We start from the raw sequence: 18,659 nt of genomic DNA on the forward strand, positions 1-18,659 counted from the left end.
ATCTGACTTACCTCTAAGGTGAATGAGCAGCCACAACTATTCCTCCTCTTTATTCTTTTCTTGCATTCTTGAATGTTCAGTGTTCCTGACTGGAGAGGAAAAGCTGGCAGGAGACAAGACTCTCCCTCTCCACCTTTAGGTTTTTTCTCCTGTGATTCTTATGGGACTAGAAAATAACTCCAGTAGTCAGCTTCCAGCTCCTTGTTGCCTGAGGCTGATAACCAAGAATATAGATCTATTATAATAACTAGCAGCATCTTCAAAAGACAGGAATCCCAGGTGGTAAATTCCCTTTCAAACTTGATGTGAATTTGTGGCCAAGTTATAAATGCACAGAAAATGAGACTTATGCGTGTGGTTATAACATCTTAAACTAGAACAGCCTGTATATACTTGCACAATAAAGTAGCCTATGAAAAACTAAACAGCAGGAAGTCCACTCAAGCACATGGTAATTACAGCAGCTACTGAGGAGATGGAGTGATCTGGAGCTTCAGCGAAAGACTGAGCTGGAAGTAAGAAAGTCTCATTTTTACATTCCAGCATTGCTACTGACCTGCTGAGTGGCCTTAGGCAAGTTAATTGCATTCAGATCTGGGGCTATAGTGAACTCGTTTGTGAAGTGTCCGCTACTGCCTCTGCCTTCACTAAAATAGTTCCTGATAGTTTCACTGCTGCTCTGATAACCAGTGCAGATGGAGTGTACATGATCTGTTTGTAAAAACAGTAGAATTCTGCCCAAGTATTGTGTGTCACAACTGTTGGTAGCACCACAGTGACAGAAAACTAAAAACATCATTTCTGCTAAAGGGGTGGATGGTAGTGGCTTGCTCCAGTGGGATGTCATGTGAATGGACTGAGGAGTTCATGTTGTAGAGTATTTTGAAAATACCTAATACTATGAATTGCTTTATATTCTTACTATGGACGTTACTGTGCATTTTTATGGAGAAGTTCAACTGTATTATTTATGATGCTTGTACAGATAGGTAGATACAGAAACCAACACATAATTTGAGACTTTGGCAAGTTTTACAGCCCAGCTACAACATTTACTTTAGTTATAGCAACGTGTGCTCTCTGGCAATGCAGGATCTTAACCCTTCAACCACTGACTGAATTTCCATGTTTGTTATACTTGGATAACATTTCTGATGATAAAATAGTTAATGTTGGAAAGTGACAGTTGTCATATTTTTTCCTTTTCACAGCCTTCCCTGTACTGTTTGCCCCAGCTAAGAATGGTTAATACTGTTTTTGTCCCCCACTTTGGTTTGTGTATGTTTTTGCCTGTCTTATTTAGCATTTCTGTTCTACAAGCAATTCTAATTGTTACTCTAAAATAGAATGCCTGTTATTACAGAGCGTAGCTCATTCTACGGTTGCTGCTCAAGGACTGTTTATTAAAACGACAGCGTGCCATGAAAGTCTGCCAGGAATAAAAGCAGGAGTTGGTGGGGAGGTGTTTATCCCATGTAACTGTAACTGCCTCAGTCTTGGGACTTAGTCACTGCAGTGAAAAAGTCCATCCATCACTCTTGCATTATGTCAGATTTTCTGCCATGCCATACTCAGTTTCAGTTAAGAAATAACAATGAAAGCCCAGAGACTTCCCCTGTCCCCCGTGCTCCCCTTTTAGCATAAGCATAAAAAATGAGATGATACTTGAAGAGGGTTAGGGATGGGGAAGTTCTCCTGCCTGCCTCGCCAGCGCTATTGTGAAGTGCAAGGAAGAGGAACTCTGTTTCTGTTTGAATTTAGAGATGAAATTTCATGTCAAAATCAATTACCAAAACCTCGTTGCACAAAGTTACGGTTGTCTCTGGTGTCCATCAAAAGTACCGCAGCAAAGTTCTTGCTGACGAAGCCACTTGGCAAGTTAAGAGAACAGCAGAAAGTTTCAGAACAGCTGAGCCAGAAAAATGGTGTAATGTCGATTTAAGTCCCTTGCCAGATTTCCCAAAATAGTGTCTGCTTAAGTAAAGGAAGTAGTTATAGCTCCAGGTGAGTTTTATAAAGGCTATGCCTTGAGGAGTAATTGGAATGTGGATAACTTTCCCAAAGGCCTACATGACTCAGGTGCTGTCAGAACTCAGCACTAGACAGACATCTCTCAAATCTTACTTAAAGCGTCTGTCAGGGGTGCTCCAGCTGTCCCATCTGGTATTCTTTTGGCCACAGAAATGCAGGCTGATGCCCTGTAATTAAGCATTGGAACAGATTCCTCAGAGAGGTTTTGAAGGTTTCTCTGTCATTGAAGGATTTCAAGACCTGACTGGACACAGGCATAAATAACTTGGTCTAAATTCAGTACTGAGCCTGCTTTGAGCAGGAAGCTGGCCCAGGTGACTGTAATTGTTCTGTGTGACTCTTGTTAAGTGATTACAAAGTCAGCCTAAAAAGTTTATCTGCAAAAAACAACAGCATGGGTTATTTTAGAAATCAGGTTTTTGCAGAACAACTTAATCCCTGACAGCTAGCCAGGTGAATCAGGTGGGAAGAAGAATGAGAGCACCTGTTTTCCAGTGGAACCTGGGAAAGGAGCATATGTGCAAAATACATCTTAATAGGTGGATCTCAGGTTAATTTTATTATTGTTATTTTTTATTCTCCCAAGGTATGGCTTTTTTAAAAGACAAATATATTTTTACTTATAATGCACACTTTCTCTGGTGCCAGCACAATAAACCCTGGACCTCTCAACACTATGTTAATCAATCTTTTGGGGTCTGCTTACAACGTCTAATGATGGGGGAGAGAAAGGGGAATAAAAATGAAATAGTTGTGTGATTCTGAACTAATTGCAAATTGAGGTACTAGAGATCAGGCAAGGCCGCTTTCCTTATAATGCAGCCAAGACAGGGGAGGAACATGCAGTAAGGAGTCCAGCATTTTTTCCACTTTTGTTTGACCAGTATTTATTATAGTTAATGGAGAGTTTTAATCATGGAGTTAATCTGAAAATTAAAATAAACTGGACTGCCAATTAACCTGTGCATTCTAAATTGCAGAAGTCACTGATGCTCATTAGTCAGACTGAAGCTGCAGTCGTGTTTTGCAGAAAGGCAAATAAAAAGAATCACAAAATTAAGACTTCTGTTTTCTCAGCATTAATTTCTGGTGTGGTTACCTGCACAGCTGCTGCAGTCCTATTATCTGACTCATTACTTTGTAAACCACTTTGAGAGATGTTGAATGTGAAAGCTGCTATATAAAGTCTTATTTATTTCGATAACCCTGAGTGCTCTGCACAGGCTTAAAAGCTCCCCCTTCTCTAACATGACTTAATGTGCCATATACCTCTAACTGTGGATGGAAGAAAAGTGACCTTGAACTGAGAGGCAAGCGTTTTACATTGTAAAGCAGACACTTAAATTTACCTGCCAACCGGAGGCGGGGGAATCTCACATCTGCATGGTTTAGAAAGCAATGTCAATCCAACTGTTCATTGCTCTGAACCCACTGAGGGCTTGATTGCTGACCCAGGCATTTTCAGATGATCAGTGTGAATATTGATCAGTATGTGGTAGAAAGGAGAGCATTTTTATTTCATCCTCTCAGACCTTAGTTTCAGCCCTGAATTTTCTGTGTCTTGGTCATAGGGAAATCTGGAATTCCATAATAGCATGGTATGCTCTTTGTCTCTTTAGGAATAGACAGTGATTCAGGCTTATCTGGAAGGAGAATATGTGACGAGCAATCCTTCCACCTCATGTCCTGTTTGGTCATGTTTTCCATGCCTTGGGGTCTCCTTACTTTACTGAATATATAGTTGCTTTTGTAGGAAACATTTAGAGCAACTTTGCGTTCTCTTTCACCAGTAGCCTCAGTAAAGTGTAAGTACCCAGCACACTGTGACAGTCCACTTGAATACACTGAGTCTAGATAGGCAAGACAGAAATAGTGTGGGGGAGGGGAGAGGGAGACACGGACCACTGAAGTGAGAGTGCAGTTAGATGGCATTTCAGTGGCAGAGAGGGGAGAGAGAGGAACAGAGAGGAGGTTTCCTGATTCCTAAAGCAATGTCTTTCTTCCTGGCTCATGCTAACAAGCCAGCTAGCAAACCCGTTCCATTAGGAAATGTCAGTTCTTTGTGTCCCTCACATACAGAGCCAGGAACAATATTTAATCTAATGAGTTCTGTTTTGAGACCTCTAAAATCATAACCAGCAGATCTGTAATCATGATTATTATATCTTGCCCTGCTGAGAGCTTAAAAATGATGAGCAAGAAAAGCATCTCCAAAGACTCACTCAAAATATAAATACGAGCAGACAAGAATAAGATTTAGAGAAAGGATCTGCCTTAACGGGAGCATCCCCAGTGACCTTTAAACACTTAGGAAATTGGAAGTCTGCATTCCTTGCATATGTAGGTTTCTCACTTCCCTTTTTGGGATGCTTTGTGTGTTGAGTCATAAAACGTGCTAGTGATCACTGCAGAGCACAAAGGCAACTTGCAGATGTGTAAGAGGAGAGATGAGAAACGTTGAGGATGACTGAGATGTTAGTTGCATTGCAGCATGCATGAGATTTCTCAAGGAATGAGAAAGTGTGTGTGTGTTTTAGGAGCACAAGACCTAATCCTATTTTTTCAATCACATGAACACTGCTTCTAGGAGAGTATTTGCCTTCAGTGCTAGTGTCTAAAACTTAAGACTTGGTAAAGGCATGTGTGACTTAGATTTAGGTGGTTCTGCAAGGTCTTGGTTAACAGATAAATCCTAACAAACAGGTCCTTGCCAAATCCTACATACCTGCTTGTTGAAAGCAATGCTGAGATTAAACCCATTGAAATTAAACTGCATTAACAGTTGTCTATGTGGCTTGATCCCAGTTTCCCTGAAACAGTTAAAATGTGTGTGTGTCCTCTCACTGCAGCCTGGACACCTCTTTCTAGATCCAGCTATGCACACAGATGGCCCATGAGAGCCATCAGGGCAGTCATAACACTGCCTCGCATATATGAGTGATTAGAAATAGGCATAGATAGTAACATGATGGAAATTTTTATACTCTTGAGGAACTTTCTCACCTTATTTACACTTATACTGACCTTTTCAGAGTTTCTATAGGCATAAACAACCTCCACAGTAAGTGTCAGCTTCTGCTTAGAGTCTTTTACATGGGTAGTCTTAAGCTCAATTTTTAATTGCATAACATTACAAGAAAGCTGCATTGAAATTGAAAACTCCACTAAACAAAGTGGCTTTTGGGTGAGAGATCTTTTCACTGTTTTAGCACTGATGAAGAAGTTTCAAAGAAGCTGTCAGAGTTGTTTGAGATTGTATCTGCTGTGGCTTTGTTGTAAAATTTCTCCTATGACCTTCTGGTGGTTTGTGACTGCAGGCCATTCCGGAGGGTGTCAAGATGGGACAGGCTGCACTTGGATGCTGTGGAATGTTTCCCTGTTGCCTCTTGAAAAATGTCTCTGTGCTTCCTCTTTTTGTTTCCACCAAGTATCTCATTCAGTGCTACACGCTGCAGCCCCAGTCCTTTTTCTCTTTCTTTTTTCTATATTTTTTTAACTTGCAAATAGATTTATATGAGGTTATAAAATAGCTAAGGCCTCAGAGAGCTATTTCTCTCCAGATCATGTTATCTTATCTCACATTCTGGTCCAAATTTAAGTTTTATAGCAAGGTCCATGTTGTCGGGAAACCTATAATTCTACAGGCATAGCTAGTTTTGTGTCAGTTCTGCCTGTGATTATCAGATATTCAGTCAGTGCATCAAACAGCAGATATGTTTACATCTAGTAGAAACTTCCCTTGTTTTCTAATAAGCAGAAAGGAGAGTATCCCTTCATGCCGTTGAGGTGATACATCCCAGTGTGTTCCAGTTCAAATGAGGGAGGAGCAGCAGCATCTTCTCTTGCCTCTCACCATCTGTAGTCCCTGCCTGGATACAGTGCTTTGAGAATGGGTAGAAAATCTTTGTTCTTGAAGGCATTAAAGTTTCTATCTTATGCTGAAATCCATGGAAATAAAGTACCCTGATACTGTACCTTGAAAACCTGGGCTGCCAGGTCTATTTTTCATTAGAGAAGTTGAAGAAAACCTTCTGTTCGTGCTGCTTCTGCTCTGACCTGACATTTATTTGACATTGAATACATCATATTCTTTTTCTTGAGTGCTTGGGAGATACTTAAATTGCCTGACAGCAGCATCGTGACTGTAATTGAGACAGATTAGAGGCACTGGGCTGCCTTTGGGTGCGTGTGGCAGCTTTCGTGAAATGGAGAGAGGAATTGAAACACACTTTTGACTTTGGAAGCTGTAGCAGGAACTAATCAGCAATTTCAGGACACAAACAGGATTGGAGGAAGTGTTTGGGTTGGCGTATAATAAATTATTTAATAACATGAGGGAGTCTTTCCATATGGCATTTGCTTATAAAATGCTTATAAAGGCAAGATTGCAGAACTGTTCTTGTAATGAACCAAACAGGCTTCCATTATCAGTCCTGGTGATTGGGAATCACTGACCTTTCATTTCTCTAGGCTGAGAATGGACCTGCCAGTTTCTTCTCAGCTTGGGTTCTGGTAACCTTTCCCCCTAAAAGGTTAGTTGTTTATATCCAAATGTTTCCTTCCTAGTGGGAAGCGTTTGATGTTTCTGTGAGGGTATATCCACTGCAGAATAGACAGATTTATTCTTCCTTCTTATTTGAGGAATTCAAGGTGTGGAGTTCCGCCTTCACTGCTTTAAGCAGACAGGCCTCTAACAAGCAGCTGCATTGATATGTATAACCAAATACCTGTGTAATGGCTTATGACCATTTATGAGACTTAATATAAAAATCATGACGAGAAGTGGGAGTATACGTAGACCTGGCGAAGCTTGAGTAACCCAGAAAGAAGCTTTCAAATTGGCTTCCAAGCATAGTTCAGTGTGCAGGAGCTCTGAAAGATTTGGTTTTTCTCTTGAAGTTGTTTTTCCCTTGGCACTGAAGATAAAACTCAGGCAGGCTGCAAAGGGGAGAACCTGACAGGCGCAAGCCCAAGTGGAGATACTGTCTGTCGATCCTTGTCTGTCGCGGCTCTAAGCAGTGCCCATAGCTGATACATCCAAATGCTCGTCAGGAGCGTGCGAGCTTTCAAACCAGAGCACAAAGTCCCTCAGCAGCAGGGCAGTGTTTTGAAGCTCAGTGAGTGGAAACCCCCATAGTGCCATACCTGACAAAGCAGTCCTGTTTCTGTACATTCCCGAGTGATGGAGGATTTGGGTTTGCCTTGCTGGTTAAGATTCAGTGCCAGCATTCCAGCATGTAAAGGCAGAGAAGGGCTGATGGCACAAAGGCTGTAGGACCCTCCATGCACTGACTCACCACAGGCCTAGGGGAGAGAAATCTCATCCGTGGAGGTCTGGAGGAGCATGGCTGCTGCTTCCAGGCAAAACAGTGGCCACTTGCTGCAGTCACCCCCAGCACCAGCCAGGCTGCCGGGACCACTGGCTGCTGCCTTCTGGCTGCTGACTCTGCAGTACCAGTGCACGGGTGGGCAAGTACAGCACTCCCCAGTCACCCAGCTGGGTCCCACCTGATGCTGGAACTTACAGCTAGCTTTGCTGTATACAGCACTGTGGCCTCTCTTTCACTCCACAGCCCCTTATGAGCTTTGGTTTACTGGCCTACTGTGTTCAATATAAGTCATGTAGCAGGGGAGGGTATTTAGTGGGACCGTACCCAGCCTCATGGTCGAGTGAATTTCATAGAGCTCTCTTGGAGACAGGAAAGAAGATACTTACAAGAAAGAGTTTTCTGTGCTTTTTCCACCTCTCTGGCATAACTTGGTACGTAGTGTCTGAGGATGTGTGGATATTTCAAGTAAGTAAGTACTACCATGCAGGGTTTTTCATGTTGCCATGCAGCTGCCTGCCACAATGGGGTTTTTCCCCCTTTTCTGTGCTTCCCTACTTGCTGGGGCTTTCTGGCAGTAAGTTTTATAAAGCTGTTCAATATCTAAACAGTTCTGAATCATGTCAGAATCTTTAATAAAGTAAATTCACTTAAGTGGCACGTGGAGCCATGGCTCCTTTTGCAGTAGGCTTTTCTCTGCAGACAGGTTTCTACGACTGAGCTGGGAGGAAGCTAAAAGCTCGTTAGCTTCCTGGAGTCAGAGCAGCTGATTGGCATCTGGAACTGCAAAGCTGAGTTTTACAGGGGCTTGAGGCCAAAAAAGGGCAATTTGGAACACATGATCCTTAGTTAAACGCACACCGAAGACCAGAGGAAAGAAAATGGTAGGTCCAGGCTGCCACAAGTCAAAGGAAGGAGTCCCTTAACAGTGCTGTTGATTTTCAGTGATGACTAGTTCTGAGGCATTTTTGTGTTATGAGGCTTTTATACTTGTTGATAAGATACTAACAGCAACACATTGTGGTTTATGGCTGGACATAGCTGTGGTGTGATTTTTTTGTTATTTTTTAAAGCACTTTCCTTCAGGGAATCACTCAGTGTATCCCTTTGTAATAAACACGTGTGGTACGGTAAGCCTGCGGATGGTTGGGCTGGACAATGAAGCCTCTGCACAAGTAATGGCATGGCAAAGATTCTGTCCCAGATCTCAGGCCTCTTCAGCTGCATCACATGGCAGCTGTGATCAGAAAAGCAGTAGCATGTTTTACTGTGCTGGGTATGGGGGTTTTTTACCTGATTTTGATCTTCTAGTTTAAGGAAAAGTCCCTGAAAACACAAGTGTTCTGGCATGTATACATGAATGTACAGTTGTAAAAACACATTTGTTTATATAATGTGAAAAGTATTAATTTTCCTCAAGTTCCCAGTCCTCATTAGCTTTGCCAGCTGTTTCTCCGTTTCTTTTGTTCCTCTGGGAAAGCTTAGCTAAATGGAAAAGGGTTGCAATATACCCCAAAAGCAGGGAATTCAAGCCCTACCAGGGCAGAGAGTAAGCAAGTTCCAGCCTAGAGACTCCTTTGTTTAAAAGCTTTCCCCATTAAGAAGAGAGGAACCATTTTCATGCCTTTCGTATCAAGTGAGGCTTTCTGTAGTATCACTCTGTTACTGCATCTTTTCAGAGTTGCAAATAGGGAATGGTCTTTGGCTGTGCTACATTTTTGAGTTACTGTGGTGTCCATATATGTTCTTGTCATGTGCTTGCAGCTCTGAGGACAGTTAGTTGACACTTCCCTGAGCTTCCACATCTACTGGTGTAACTGGCCCAAACGCCAGAAGCCAAACAAGCCAGAGGGGCACAGTGTTCTCATTTCTAGCGTGGATTGTGCAGTCTTTGCAATCGCTATCTGTGGCTGAAAAGGAGGGGTGACAAAATAGAGCTGATTGGTGCCACGAACAAGAACACCCCTCAGGGCATGTGAGCAGTCACCAAGTGCTACCATCTGGGTCCTTTCAGGAAAGAGAAGGAAAACAAGTCAGTCGTGTGTAATTCTGGGCCCTCGCAGAGACAGGAACAGACGTATCAGAAGCACCCGTGGTCAGTAACAGCAGCAGTGGCACTGAGATCGAAAAGAATAAGCATGGACATTTGGTCTTGTCCACTGTTGTTCTAGTATTTCTGTTACATAGCAGACAGCAGGGAAACAACAGTGACAAGCTTAGTATTGATCTTGTGTGCAAGGGCCAAATGCTGTCTGTTTAAGAAGTCCCCAGTGCAATCACATCATTGCAGTGCCCAGTGTCCTTTTGGCTGTTAGAGGCATGAGTTCAACCTGAAAGCTTCAGGAAGATGCTTCCCTGCAGGCAGCAGGCAAGATTGTCCATATCTGGGAGCATTCTCATTGCTGCTCTCCTGGCATATTGATCCACCATTATCGAGATCACCAGGCTGCTAAGCCTCATCTGTCTTTTGTCTTAAAATAGAGACAAGGGTAAGGAACAACCCCTGAGGCTACCAAAGACAGGATTTCTCCAGACAAGAGAGTGTTTACCCTTAGCTTAGTCTCAGGTGTGCCTGTGCTACGAGCAGTACAGGAACCTTGTAACGCCTCAGTGTCAGCAGTGTCACACTGTGAAGCGCTGCAGAGCTGGCAGAACTGTGGTGCCAATTAGTTTGCTATTCACTTGTCAGCCAGGATTTGGAACCAGATCCCATCCTGAGATTCTGCAGTGGGGATGCAGGGCCTGGGCAGCATTCTGGGAGGTTGCAAACCCCATGGGGATCTGGTTATGGCAAAAGGGGAGCCTGTACTTCCAAACAGATCATGCTTTATATGTAGGTCACAAAGCAGAGACTCCAGTGTGTGTTTTGTGTGTGTGAGAGAGGGAAAATGCTATTTAATTTTTGATTCTTAGATACAAATTGCATTTCAAAACAGACTTGCTTTTGGAGTAACATGATTGTCCTATTCCTTTAAAAGAAAATGCATTCGATTATCACTGTGAAGTAAATAACAATAACTTTGGATCAGAGAAACTGGTGAGAGAGCAAGTGTTAACATTTTGTGTACTGTACTTAGTGTCTCCAAGGTCAGATGCAAGTCTTCTGTGACTGTGGTAGGGAAATCTATTTACATGAGCCATCCATTTTAATCATTCAGCCAAAGGGCTTAATGTTAACTTCGGGTCCAAGGCATTGTTGCTTATAACAATGGTGTTTCTCAAAACCAAGCAAAATTCACTGCCAAGAGGTGACCTACAAACGCTTAAATGTGCTGCAGTTCACCCAGGTGCCTCCTCTCCCTTTCGGTGGAGACATTTAGCAATTCTCCCTTCTCCTGCATCAGCCTGGCTGCCAGGTATGCCCTGCCCTTCAGTAACAGGCCTGTGGGGGACAGCACATTCCCCTTTTGAACTAGTAGCTTGGGTGGTGCTCTAGTTAGCAGCAGCAGCTTTCAGATCCTTATTAAGTATTGGTCCTCCAGAGCCTTCACTGCTGATTAGTGAACAGAGGAGAGAAGGCTGTTAACAGAACATCTGCAGTTGCCAAGAGACTTGCCTACATATGCTTGAAAAAAGGCTTTGTTACTGGGCAGGGTGTCAAATGCTGTTGGGAGAAATGCTGCTTGCAGGTCCTTTGGAAAGGGAAAGCTGTATTACCTTTAAAATATCTGCTCACAGAAAACAGAAGTGCTGGAACTCAGGCAAGGTCAGAAGGGGTTTTATTTAATTGAACCATCTCTTTGTTAAATTGCATATTCTGTGACTATGAAGTGGAATATAACCGACCTCTTACAAAGCACTCGCTGTTAGAGAAGTTACTTTGTCAACTTGTGGAGCTTGGGAAATGTAAAGAATAAGAGAAATAGCAAAAGAGAGTTTGCTTTCCCAGGCATCCTTATTTCTCCCGCACTGCCTTGCCCTCCCATTTCCTTTCCTTGCTGCTTTTCTGTCTTCCCTGAAGTCAGCTCAGCTCCTTGTGTTGGTTTTTTGCATACCTCCACACTTGGTAGTGCTGCTATAACATTCTTGTTACATCCTTTGGGGTGGGGGGTTGCTTGCTCCCCTTTTTAACTAGCGTGCCATTGCTGCTTTCATTGTGGGAGTATGTGGTGAGCTGGGAAGAGTTTATGTAATTTTAGAACTTGTGTGTGTCTTAGTAGATTAGTTGGAAAGGTCACACATTGTGGTGTTCATTTTCTAAATAGAAAAACTTCTCTTAAACATTCCCTTAAGCCTGATTTGAGTCTCGTGTGTCCCATATTATTCTGGTTGTTCTTTTCAATACTATTCAAAGGCTGTTCTGTCTGTCTTCAGAGCTCCTGCACAGTGGTGGATGCTGCATTCATGATTGAATCTCTGCAGTAATACCTGTCCTGACTTGTGCTGTACCTTGAAGTGGAAGCTGTAGGGACTACTCAGAACTTTCCACCTCTTATTTCTTCTTCATTTGTTGCAGAAGTTTGCTTCTGTGCAAAATGCCTCTGTGGTATGACGTTCAGTATTCTACATGTATCTGCATCGAGCTGCATTCTCCATCAATTATTCCAAGCATTTGGCTCTGTTGGAGCTGGCTGTGTTTTTGCTACTGTTAAGCCTTTCAATTAGAAGAATCTTGCAAGTTTATGTTGGCATTCAAGCTGCTGTGTGCACGGGTGCTGCAGCACAGCATACAGATGGAATGGAGCTGATGGGTCAGGTTTTTTAAGGATCTGATTACTGTTTTATAAAAGTAACAAGTTGCCTTCCCCCAGCCTCCTATGGGTTTTCTCATGGAGTCTTCTGTAAATCCAGCCTGCAGGGAGAGGGGTTCCTGGAAGGGGAGGGTTGATCTGCAGCACTGATTTCTTGCTTACATGTTCTGAAAACATTTCTGTAGCAAATAATTGTAAACTCTGGTTTACAACTGCTTAACTTGCAAACAATGAACTACACAGGCTGTAATGAAGTTACCAGCCTGCTGTTGGCAGAGGGCATGAGGCCAAGATCTGTGGAGCTTTTCTTTCTTGCAGAATCAAACTGTTCATTTCTTTTACTGACACGAGTCTTTGCTTTTTGGTTTTCTTTTTTTAACCTTTCTTTTCCTTTTGGCTCTAGTAGCTCAGGGAGCTGCTTGCTTATTCCTCAAAGTCTGTTAGTAGATGACCTTGCGGAGAAGTTGCAGTTTGGGCTCCTCTCGCTCCATCTGCCGGCGGTTGTCGCATCCTGCGCTCAGAATTGGCCAGCACGGAAGATGCGGCTCAGGGCAAGCAGATCAGCCTTTCAGCTTCCATTCCTGATCAACACACCTTCGTTGTGGTCCTGGACTGCAACTCTCGGTTTAGTGTCACCCCAAAGGGAGTTGCAGTCCAGGTGGTGCTGCAACTTCTCTGTGTTGGGAACCAAAGTACATTAAGTGGGAGTGCTTCAAAAGTCATCCGAATCAAAGCACTGATGTAAACATGCCTGTGGACACTGCATGTATGAGTAGCTCTCAGAGTTCGTGTTAGTGATCTTTTTTTTCTCCTAGATTTAGGGTTTTTATAATTTTTCCTGCAGTGTTGCCAGTGTCTTTCCAGCTTCATATGAATTTGCCTCTTTTTAAACAGCAACCCAGAGTTTCTCTATGGATAGAAAACGAAGCAGCACATTTCTGCTACAGCAGTAGAGCTCTCATCTGACCAGCATCCACACATGTATAATTTCCCATGCCTGAGGGGGAGAATAAATCATAAATGGGTTGGGTGGTGAAGGGGAATAGATTTGGCAACCTTGCTCCAAAGAGTTGTCTGAATTTGGGATTAAGCTGGTGTATCAGAGATAGGCACCCGGTGCACTATTTTATGTTACTGCCAGAATGCAGCTAAGTATAGGCACAGAATTGGCATTGCCAAGATGAAAGCAAATAGGTTTGTGGAGGAGATAATCCAGGAACTGCTGCATCATTCTTAGCACAGGGACTGAGGGTTGAATGGATTGAGGTGGCTAATCAGTCCCAGTTAATTCCTCAGGTGTTTTCTGTTCAGGATTGAAATTACTGTCTGTGCTGTCACTCTTCTTTGAGCAAATAAAGGATAATCCACTTGGCATCTCCTGGTAGCATGAACTTCGCACAGAACTAATCCATTTGCCAAGTTTGAGCAACTCTGCTGCAAAGAAGCTCATCTTCCTTTTTTCAGGAAGATGAGACTACAGCACTTCAGTGAAGATGAGTCTAATGTGGAAGCTCTTCCTTCGTTACACACGTTCATGCCATTAGCTGGGGGAGTGTGTAGATGCAGTAACATGTCTGATGCTTACAATGACATCAGTGTCTGAGGGGTGTTCTGTTTCTCTACAAGGCAAAAGCTAATATGATGAACTTGTTTACTTTGCTTTTTGTAATAAATGACTTATCCCCATGCTTTTCCAGGAGGAAACAGTGCAGATTGCAACTCAGCACAAATCCGTAACTGATGGAAAAGTCTCATTTATTCCAGGAAAATTACCTTTTTAAGGACAGTGCTGAATCTGAGCTATAATTAAAATAGCTTTTTAAAGAAAAACAGTGGAAATTTTTCTTGTTTGATGTATTACTCATCACTAATGACCCTCTTCTCTCATTTCCGTTTAAAAACCTGGATATAAGCAGTTACCCGTATATTGCACAAAAGTAGCAGTACCTGAAAAAATAATTAAGATGATCTTGAAATTAAGGAAATCAGTTTTGAAGAGAATCAGGTGCTTAATGGAGGTGAGACCAGCTGTGCCTCCCAGGAACGTGCTTCAAGTGCTGCATGGAAAACTGTGCGAGGCCTCCACGCAGCACTGGAAGGAAATTTGTAATAATTCAGACAAATTGCATCCTATAAATAGCAGAGCTGGATTCATTAGGACAGGAGGCAGATGGAGAAAATAGAAAACTTGTTTGTTTCTTTTTAAGGGACTATAATGCGTATGAAAAGTGTCAGCTTGCTGTCAATAAGGGAAAAACCCTCCGGTGCAGCAATAACTTTCTCACTATTAGGTTCTCATCTCTGCTAATGAGCAGCCATCCATGTGGGGCATTCATAATGCTTTGTTTTAGCAACTCCTGCCTGTCTTTCTCTGGCAGAACCAGGCTGACACAGAAGTGCTGCAGTGCTGGAAGCCTGAAGCAGTTGAGAGGAGCAGGGGAGACCCAAGGGAGGAAGAAGTTTCGTGATAGCACTTGCTAACTGTGCTTAAAGCAGTTGCTAATAGGGCAGGGGCATAAATGTAGTTGGGAGATGGGGATGTGTGGAATGCGGTGGGAATCATCCAGCAAACTGGCTAAGGGCTTATGCTCCAAAGCAGGAGAAATGCTGTGCATTACTGAAGGGAGAAGGTGAAGACGTTTTTGAGATGCTCTTACATTAGTTAGTAGGAAAAGAAGAGGCTTTCATGCATGAAGAGAAATAATGACAAAAAGTGGGTGGGAGGTGCGTGACTGGAATGCAGCTCTGTCCACAGGAGGTAAGCAGAGGTGAGAGGGTTGTTGCTTCTCAGTATTCATATGCAGTGAGGTGGTGCAAAGAAGGAATAGCGTCCAGTCAAAAAGTAATATATCTGACAGAAAGGGTACATTGTAGACTGCACTTAAATAACAGGAGAGGGTGAACATATGGGGCTGTTCCCTAACGTGCCAAAATTATAACTAGGCATTTTAAAACAAAGCCATCAGAGGAGACTGGCAGAACAGTTACATACTGTTCAACCACAGGCAAGTCTGAGCTCCAGTACAGCAGTGGTAAATGTTCTGTATGAATATTATCTGTTAATGAATATGCCTTAACTCTTCTGCTGATCTGATTTACGTTTCAGCAAAGCTTTCTTAAAAGAGAACACAGTGCCAGAATTGCAGTTAGCTCTCCTAGGAGTTTTTTTAAGTACTAGTGTTCAGGAAAGGAATACTGCACGCTTATCAGTGTTTTTTCTTGAGGATTCCTAGATTGCCAATTCACCTTGTGAAGTGGCAGAGGAAAAGGTGATATGAAGGTCATATTGGAGTCAGATAATCACAGACCTATTTGAGGAATGGCAAAAAGCTATACAACTGTTCATGCTTCATGTATTAAGTATCTACAGTTTTTCTCAGCATTCAATATAAAGGGCAATGTTCCCAACACAAGGAGAGGACATTGGAGAAGAGGAAAGTAAGTGGTATGGATTGGCAGGATGTCTTCGGGGATTGCCATCTGTTGTGGCTTGCGCATATCTGTAGGGTGTCAGGTAGCAAGCAAGTGGTGACATTAAAACCAGCCACAGACACAGAGCAGGTTAACTATCCAGTCCTTGGAGAAGAATGCAAGCATGTTGGGAGGCATGTGAGAAGCTGAGCAGGAAAGGAGCCAGCACGTGGGAGCTCATGGATCCTTGTGCATAGATCAGTTTTCCGGTATGGAGGCAAGAAACCCTTGTCTAATTAAGTGCGTTTTCTTGCTTTCAATGGGATAAAAAGCCCTATATATCCAGGGGCTTAACATGGCCTGTGTTTATGGGTAGGATTGTACAAGGTTTAAAGTACTGAGTTCTGAGACCTTGACTCGCATAGCCCCACAGCAGTAACTACTAGATTTGAAATACAAGGCTGTAATTTCAGAAAACCTTTAGTAACAGGCTAAAAATAATTGATGGGGTATCCACTGGCCAGGATAACATTGTCCAGTCTTCTTGCTTCTAGGTTTGATGCAAGATGTCTGAAATACCATCATCTATGATATGTGCTGGAAAGTATGTATGTGAGAGATGGATGGTTTTCAAGAGAAACTGCTGAAGAGAGGAAGTGATTTGTGTTTGTAGGTTCCCTGTCTTTCGCATAGAGAAGAAAGATAGAGTCTTCCAAAAAACGCTTCAAAACATGCAACGACTTGGAATGATGGAGTTGTTGCCTAAGACCCCCTTTTTAATGTGGGCAGATGGATAAATACTAATCCTATGGATGAGGAAGTCAAGACATGGATGGTACTGCCAATTACTCAGCACCACAAAAGGAAATCCCTGGCAGAACTGGGAATAGTTCTCATTCCTGTTGTGCTTCAACTGCAAAGCTGATAGAGTGATTCTGGGGATATTTAGTTAACGTGTCTGTTGCAGTCTCCCAGTGCGGTACAATGCTGGTGTGTTTCTTTACCTGATATTTGACCTGGAGTCAGCATTTCTGCCTGTCCCTACCAACTGGGGATTCTAGTCACTTTGACATCTTGTGTCTTTCTTTTGTCACCTCAGTGTGCAGCGGGGTGGCTGATACAATTGTGTAGCTTGCTCTCTTTGGGCCTGTCGTCTGTGTCTGTAAAGGTGATGAAAGAGATTTGAATGACAACAGGAGTGCAAGATGAATTTGGAACCCCATCTAGAGACACAAAGAAAGAATAGTGGCAGACAAAAGTTGTCTCTTGTCATCTTGCTGTTACATGCATAGGCTCAGCCTGCAGGGCACTGTGTAGCACGGATTCTGGGAAAACAATTACCAAGCTGGAGACAAGCAAAGGGACCTTTGACCCAGGTGAATGTTCAGGGCATGAGTTCCCATGTGCACCATTTTTGGCAGCTATGGCTAGAATGCCCTGGACATGGCAGAAGCCCTTCCTTCTGTAATGTGCCTTTCTTTTACCTGTTCTCTTGAATGATTGAACAAAGGTATGTTACACGAGTATTCATGATGCCATTGCATCTCTTGCTTCTGTTCTCTTCCCCCACGTGCAGGCTTTGAATTGCTGTACCAGCCAGATGTGGTCCGGCTGTACCTCTCCATCCTCACTGAAAGTCAGAACTTCAACACTCTGGAAGCTGCAGCAGGGGCTTTGCAGAATCTCAGTGCTGGCAACTGGACAGTGAGTGCAGCTTTCTCTTTAGTCTCTTGTTTCCCTGGTGTAAGTAAAGAACAAAGCTATGTCCCATTGTAAGTGTGCTGTTACTTTGTGCATTTACATCTTTAAAAGGAAGGAGGTGGGCACTTCACAGAAATTATTTCCATCTTACTTGCCCACTTAAGGTATTTTTCATCATCTGGACAGATGGTGTTTACATAGTGGAAGTGCCACTGAGCTCATGATGATTTAACCATGGGCAGGTTTTACTACTTAAACCACTTAACCATTGCTTCTTCGTGTGTTGTTAGATGATTAAGTGTCCTGAATACTTAATTCATTGGATTATTAGATTACTCAGGAAACTGCACTCCAAAGTGTCCTCTAAGATCCTGTCTGAAGCATCCCCAGTACTAATGAGGCAGTTCTCTCATAGGTATGTCTGATCACTTTGAGAACCACATGGCAGCCTGAGGATCAGCAGGGTGGTTTTACAGCTGTGTTGAATACAGTTTATTTTAAAATCAATCAGGAAACAGAATAAAAGCATGAAATTGGAGGTGCTGGATGATAACAGATGCTTTAGATACTTTACTGTTCCCTCCAAATGACCTCTTTGTTTGTAGTCCAGAGGGGTGTGTTCTCACACTGAGGTGTGTACAGAACAGATGCTGGCAGATAATGCTCCTTCTATTTCTGCCCTCTTTCTCCAGCAGCTTGCTAAGCTGTAGGATGAGCTTCTACATCCTTCCTTCCTTGGTGCTTGATGAACTTGAGTGATGGGTTACGGGATGCATCACACAAACTAACTAGTCTTTTCAGGGGAAAAAGTGACTTACAGCAATGAAAGAAATGCCTGGAGGGCAAGGAAAGTGCAGGTATATGAACTCACAGTACTTTGTGTTGTTTCTTTTCCCTTGTGTGTTCTAATCAGTGGTCCACGTACATCCGTGCAACAGTGCGGAAGGAGAGGGGCTTGCCAGTGCTCGTGGAGCTGCTCCAGTCCGACTCTGACAAGGTTGTGAGGGCTGTGTCCATTGCCCTGAGAAACCTTTCCATGGATCGTCGCAATAAAGATCTTATAGGTATGTTCTGACCTTTTCTAACCAGGCTGGGATCTTGGATACCCTTGAAATACCTCATACTTTCTGCCGTTTGTGCTGGGGTTCTATTGTATGGAGTTTCCGTCCACACTATCTAGGGTTACTCTGTAGCCACCACGTGGAGAGCTGTCATCTCAGAATATAGTTCCAGCCCATTCAAACAAGGTGTGGTTGGTGGGAAATCTCTAACTCGGGAGTAAAAACAGATGTAGATTTTTGCAGGAGAGGAGAGTGTGTGCAGAGGTAGGTTTAGAAGTATCTTGTCTCTTCCTTAGCTCTGACTGACATGGCATGTGTGCTCCTAGTTGCATATGATCATTACAGAGACATTAGGCCTGCTGCTTAGATTAGAGTGGGAGTCTTGACCCCTAAACATGGGCTCTAAAGTTGTCCCTTTTTTCTTGCTTCCTCTTTCC

The 18,659-nt window shown here is 43.1% G+C and overlaps 1 protein-coding gene across 1 annotated transcript in view; it reads left to right on the forward strand.

Annotated features, from left to right (window-relative positions):
• Nucleotides 1–18,659, forward strand: part of ARVCF (armadillo repeat gene deleted in velocardiofacial syndrome) — a 97,968-nt gene that overhangs the window by 67,077 nt on the left and 12,232 nt on the right. Inside the window, exons 10-11 of the mRNA XM_010015972.1 lie at nt 17,037–17,164; nt 18,075–18,225. Of these exons, the coding sequence (XP_010014274.1) occupies nt 17,037–17,164; nt 18,075–18,225 (279 nt within the window). The remainder of the gene's footprint in view (nt 1–17,036; nt 17,165–18,074; nt 18,226–18,659) is intronic.

Source organism: Nestor notabilis, unplaced genomic scaffold (genome assembly GCF_000696875.1).
Source record: "Nestor notabilis isolate BGI_N333 unplaced genomic scaffold, ASM69687v1 scaffold13326, whole genome shotgun sequence".
NCBI lineage: Eukaryota > Metazoa > Chordata > Aves > Psittaciformes > Psittacidae > Nestor > Nestor notabilis.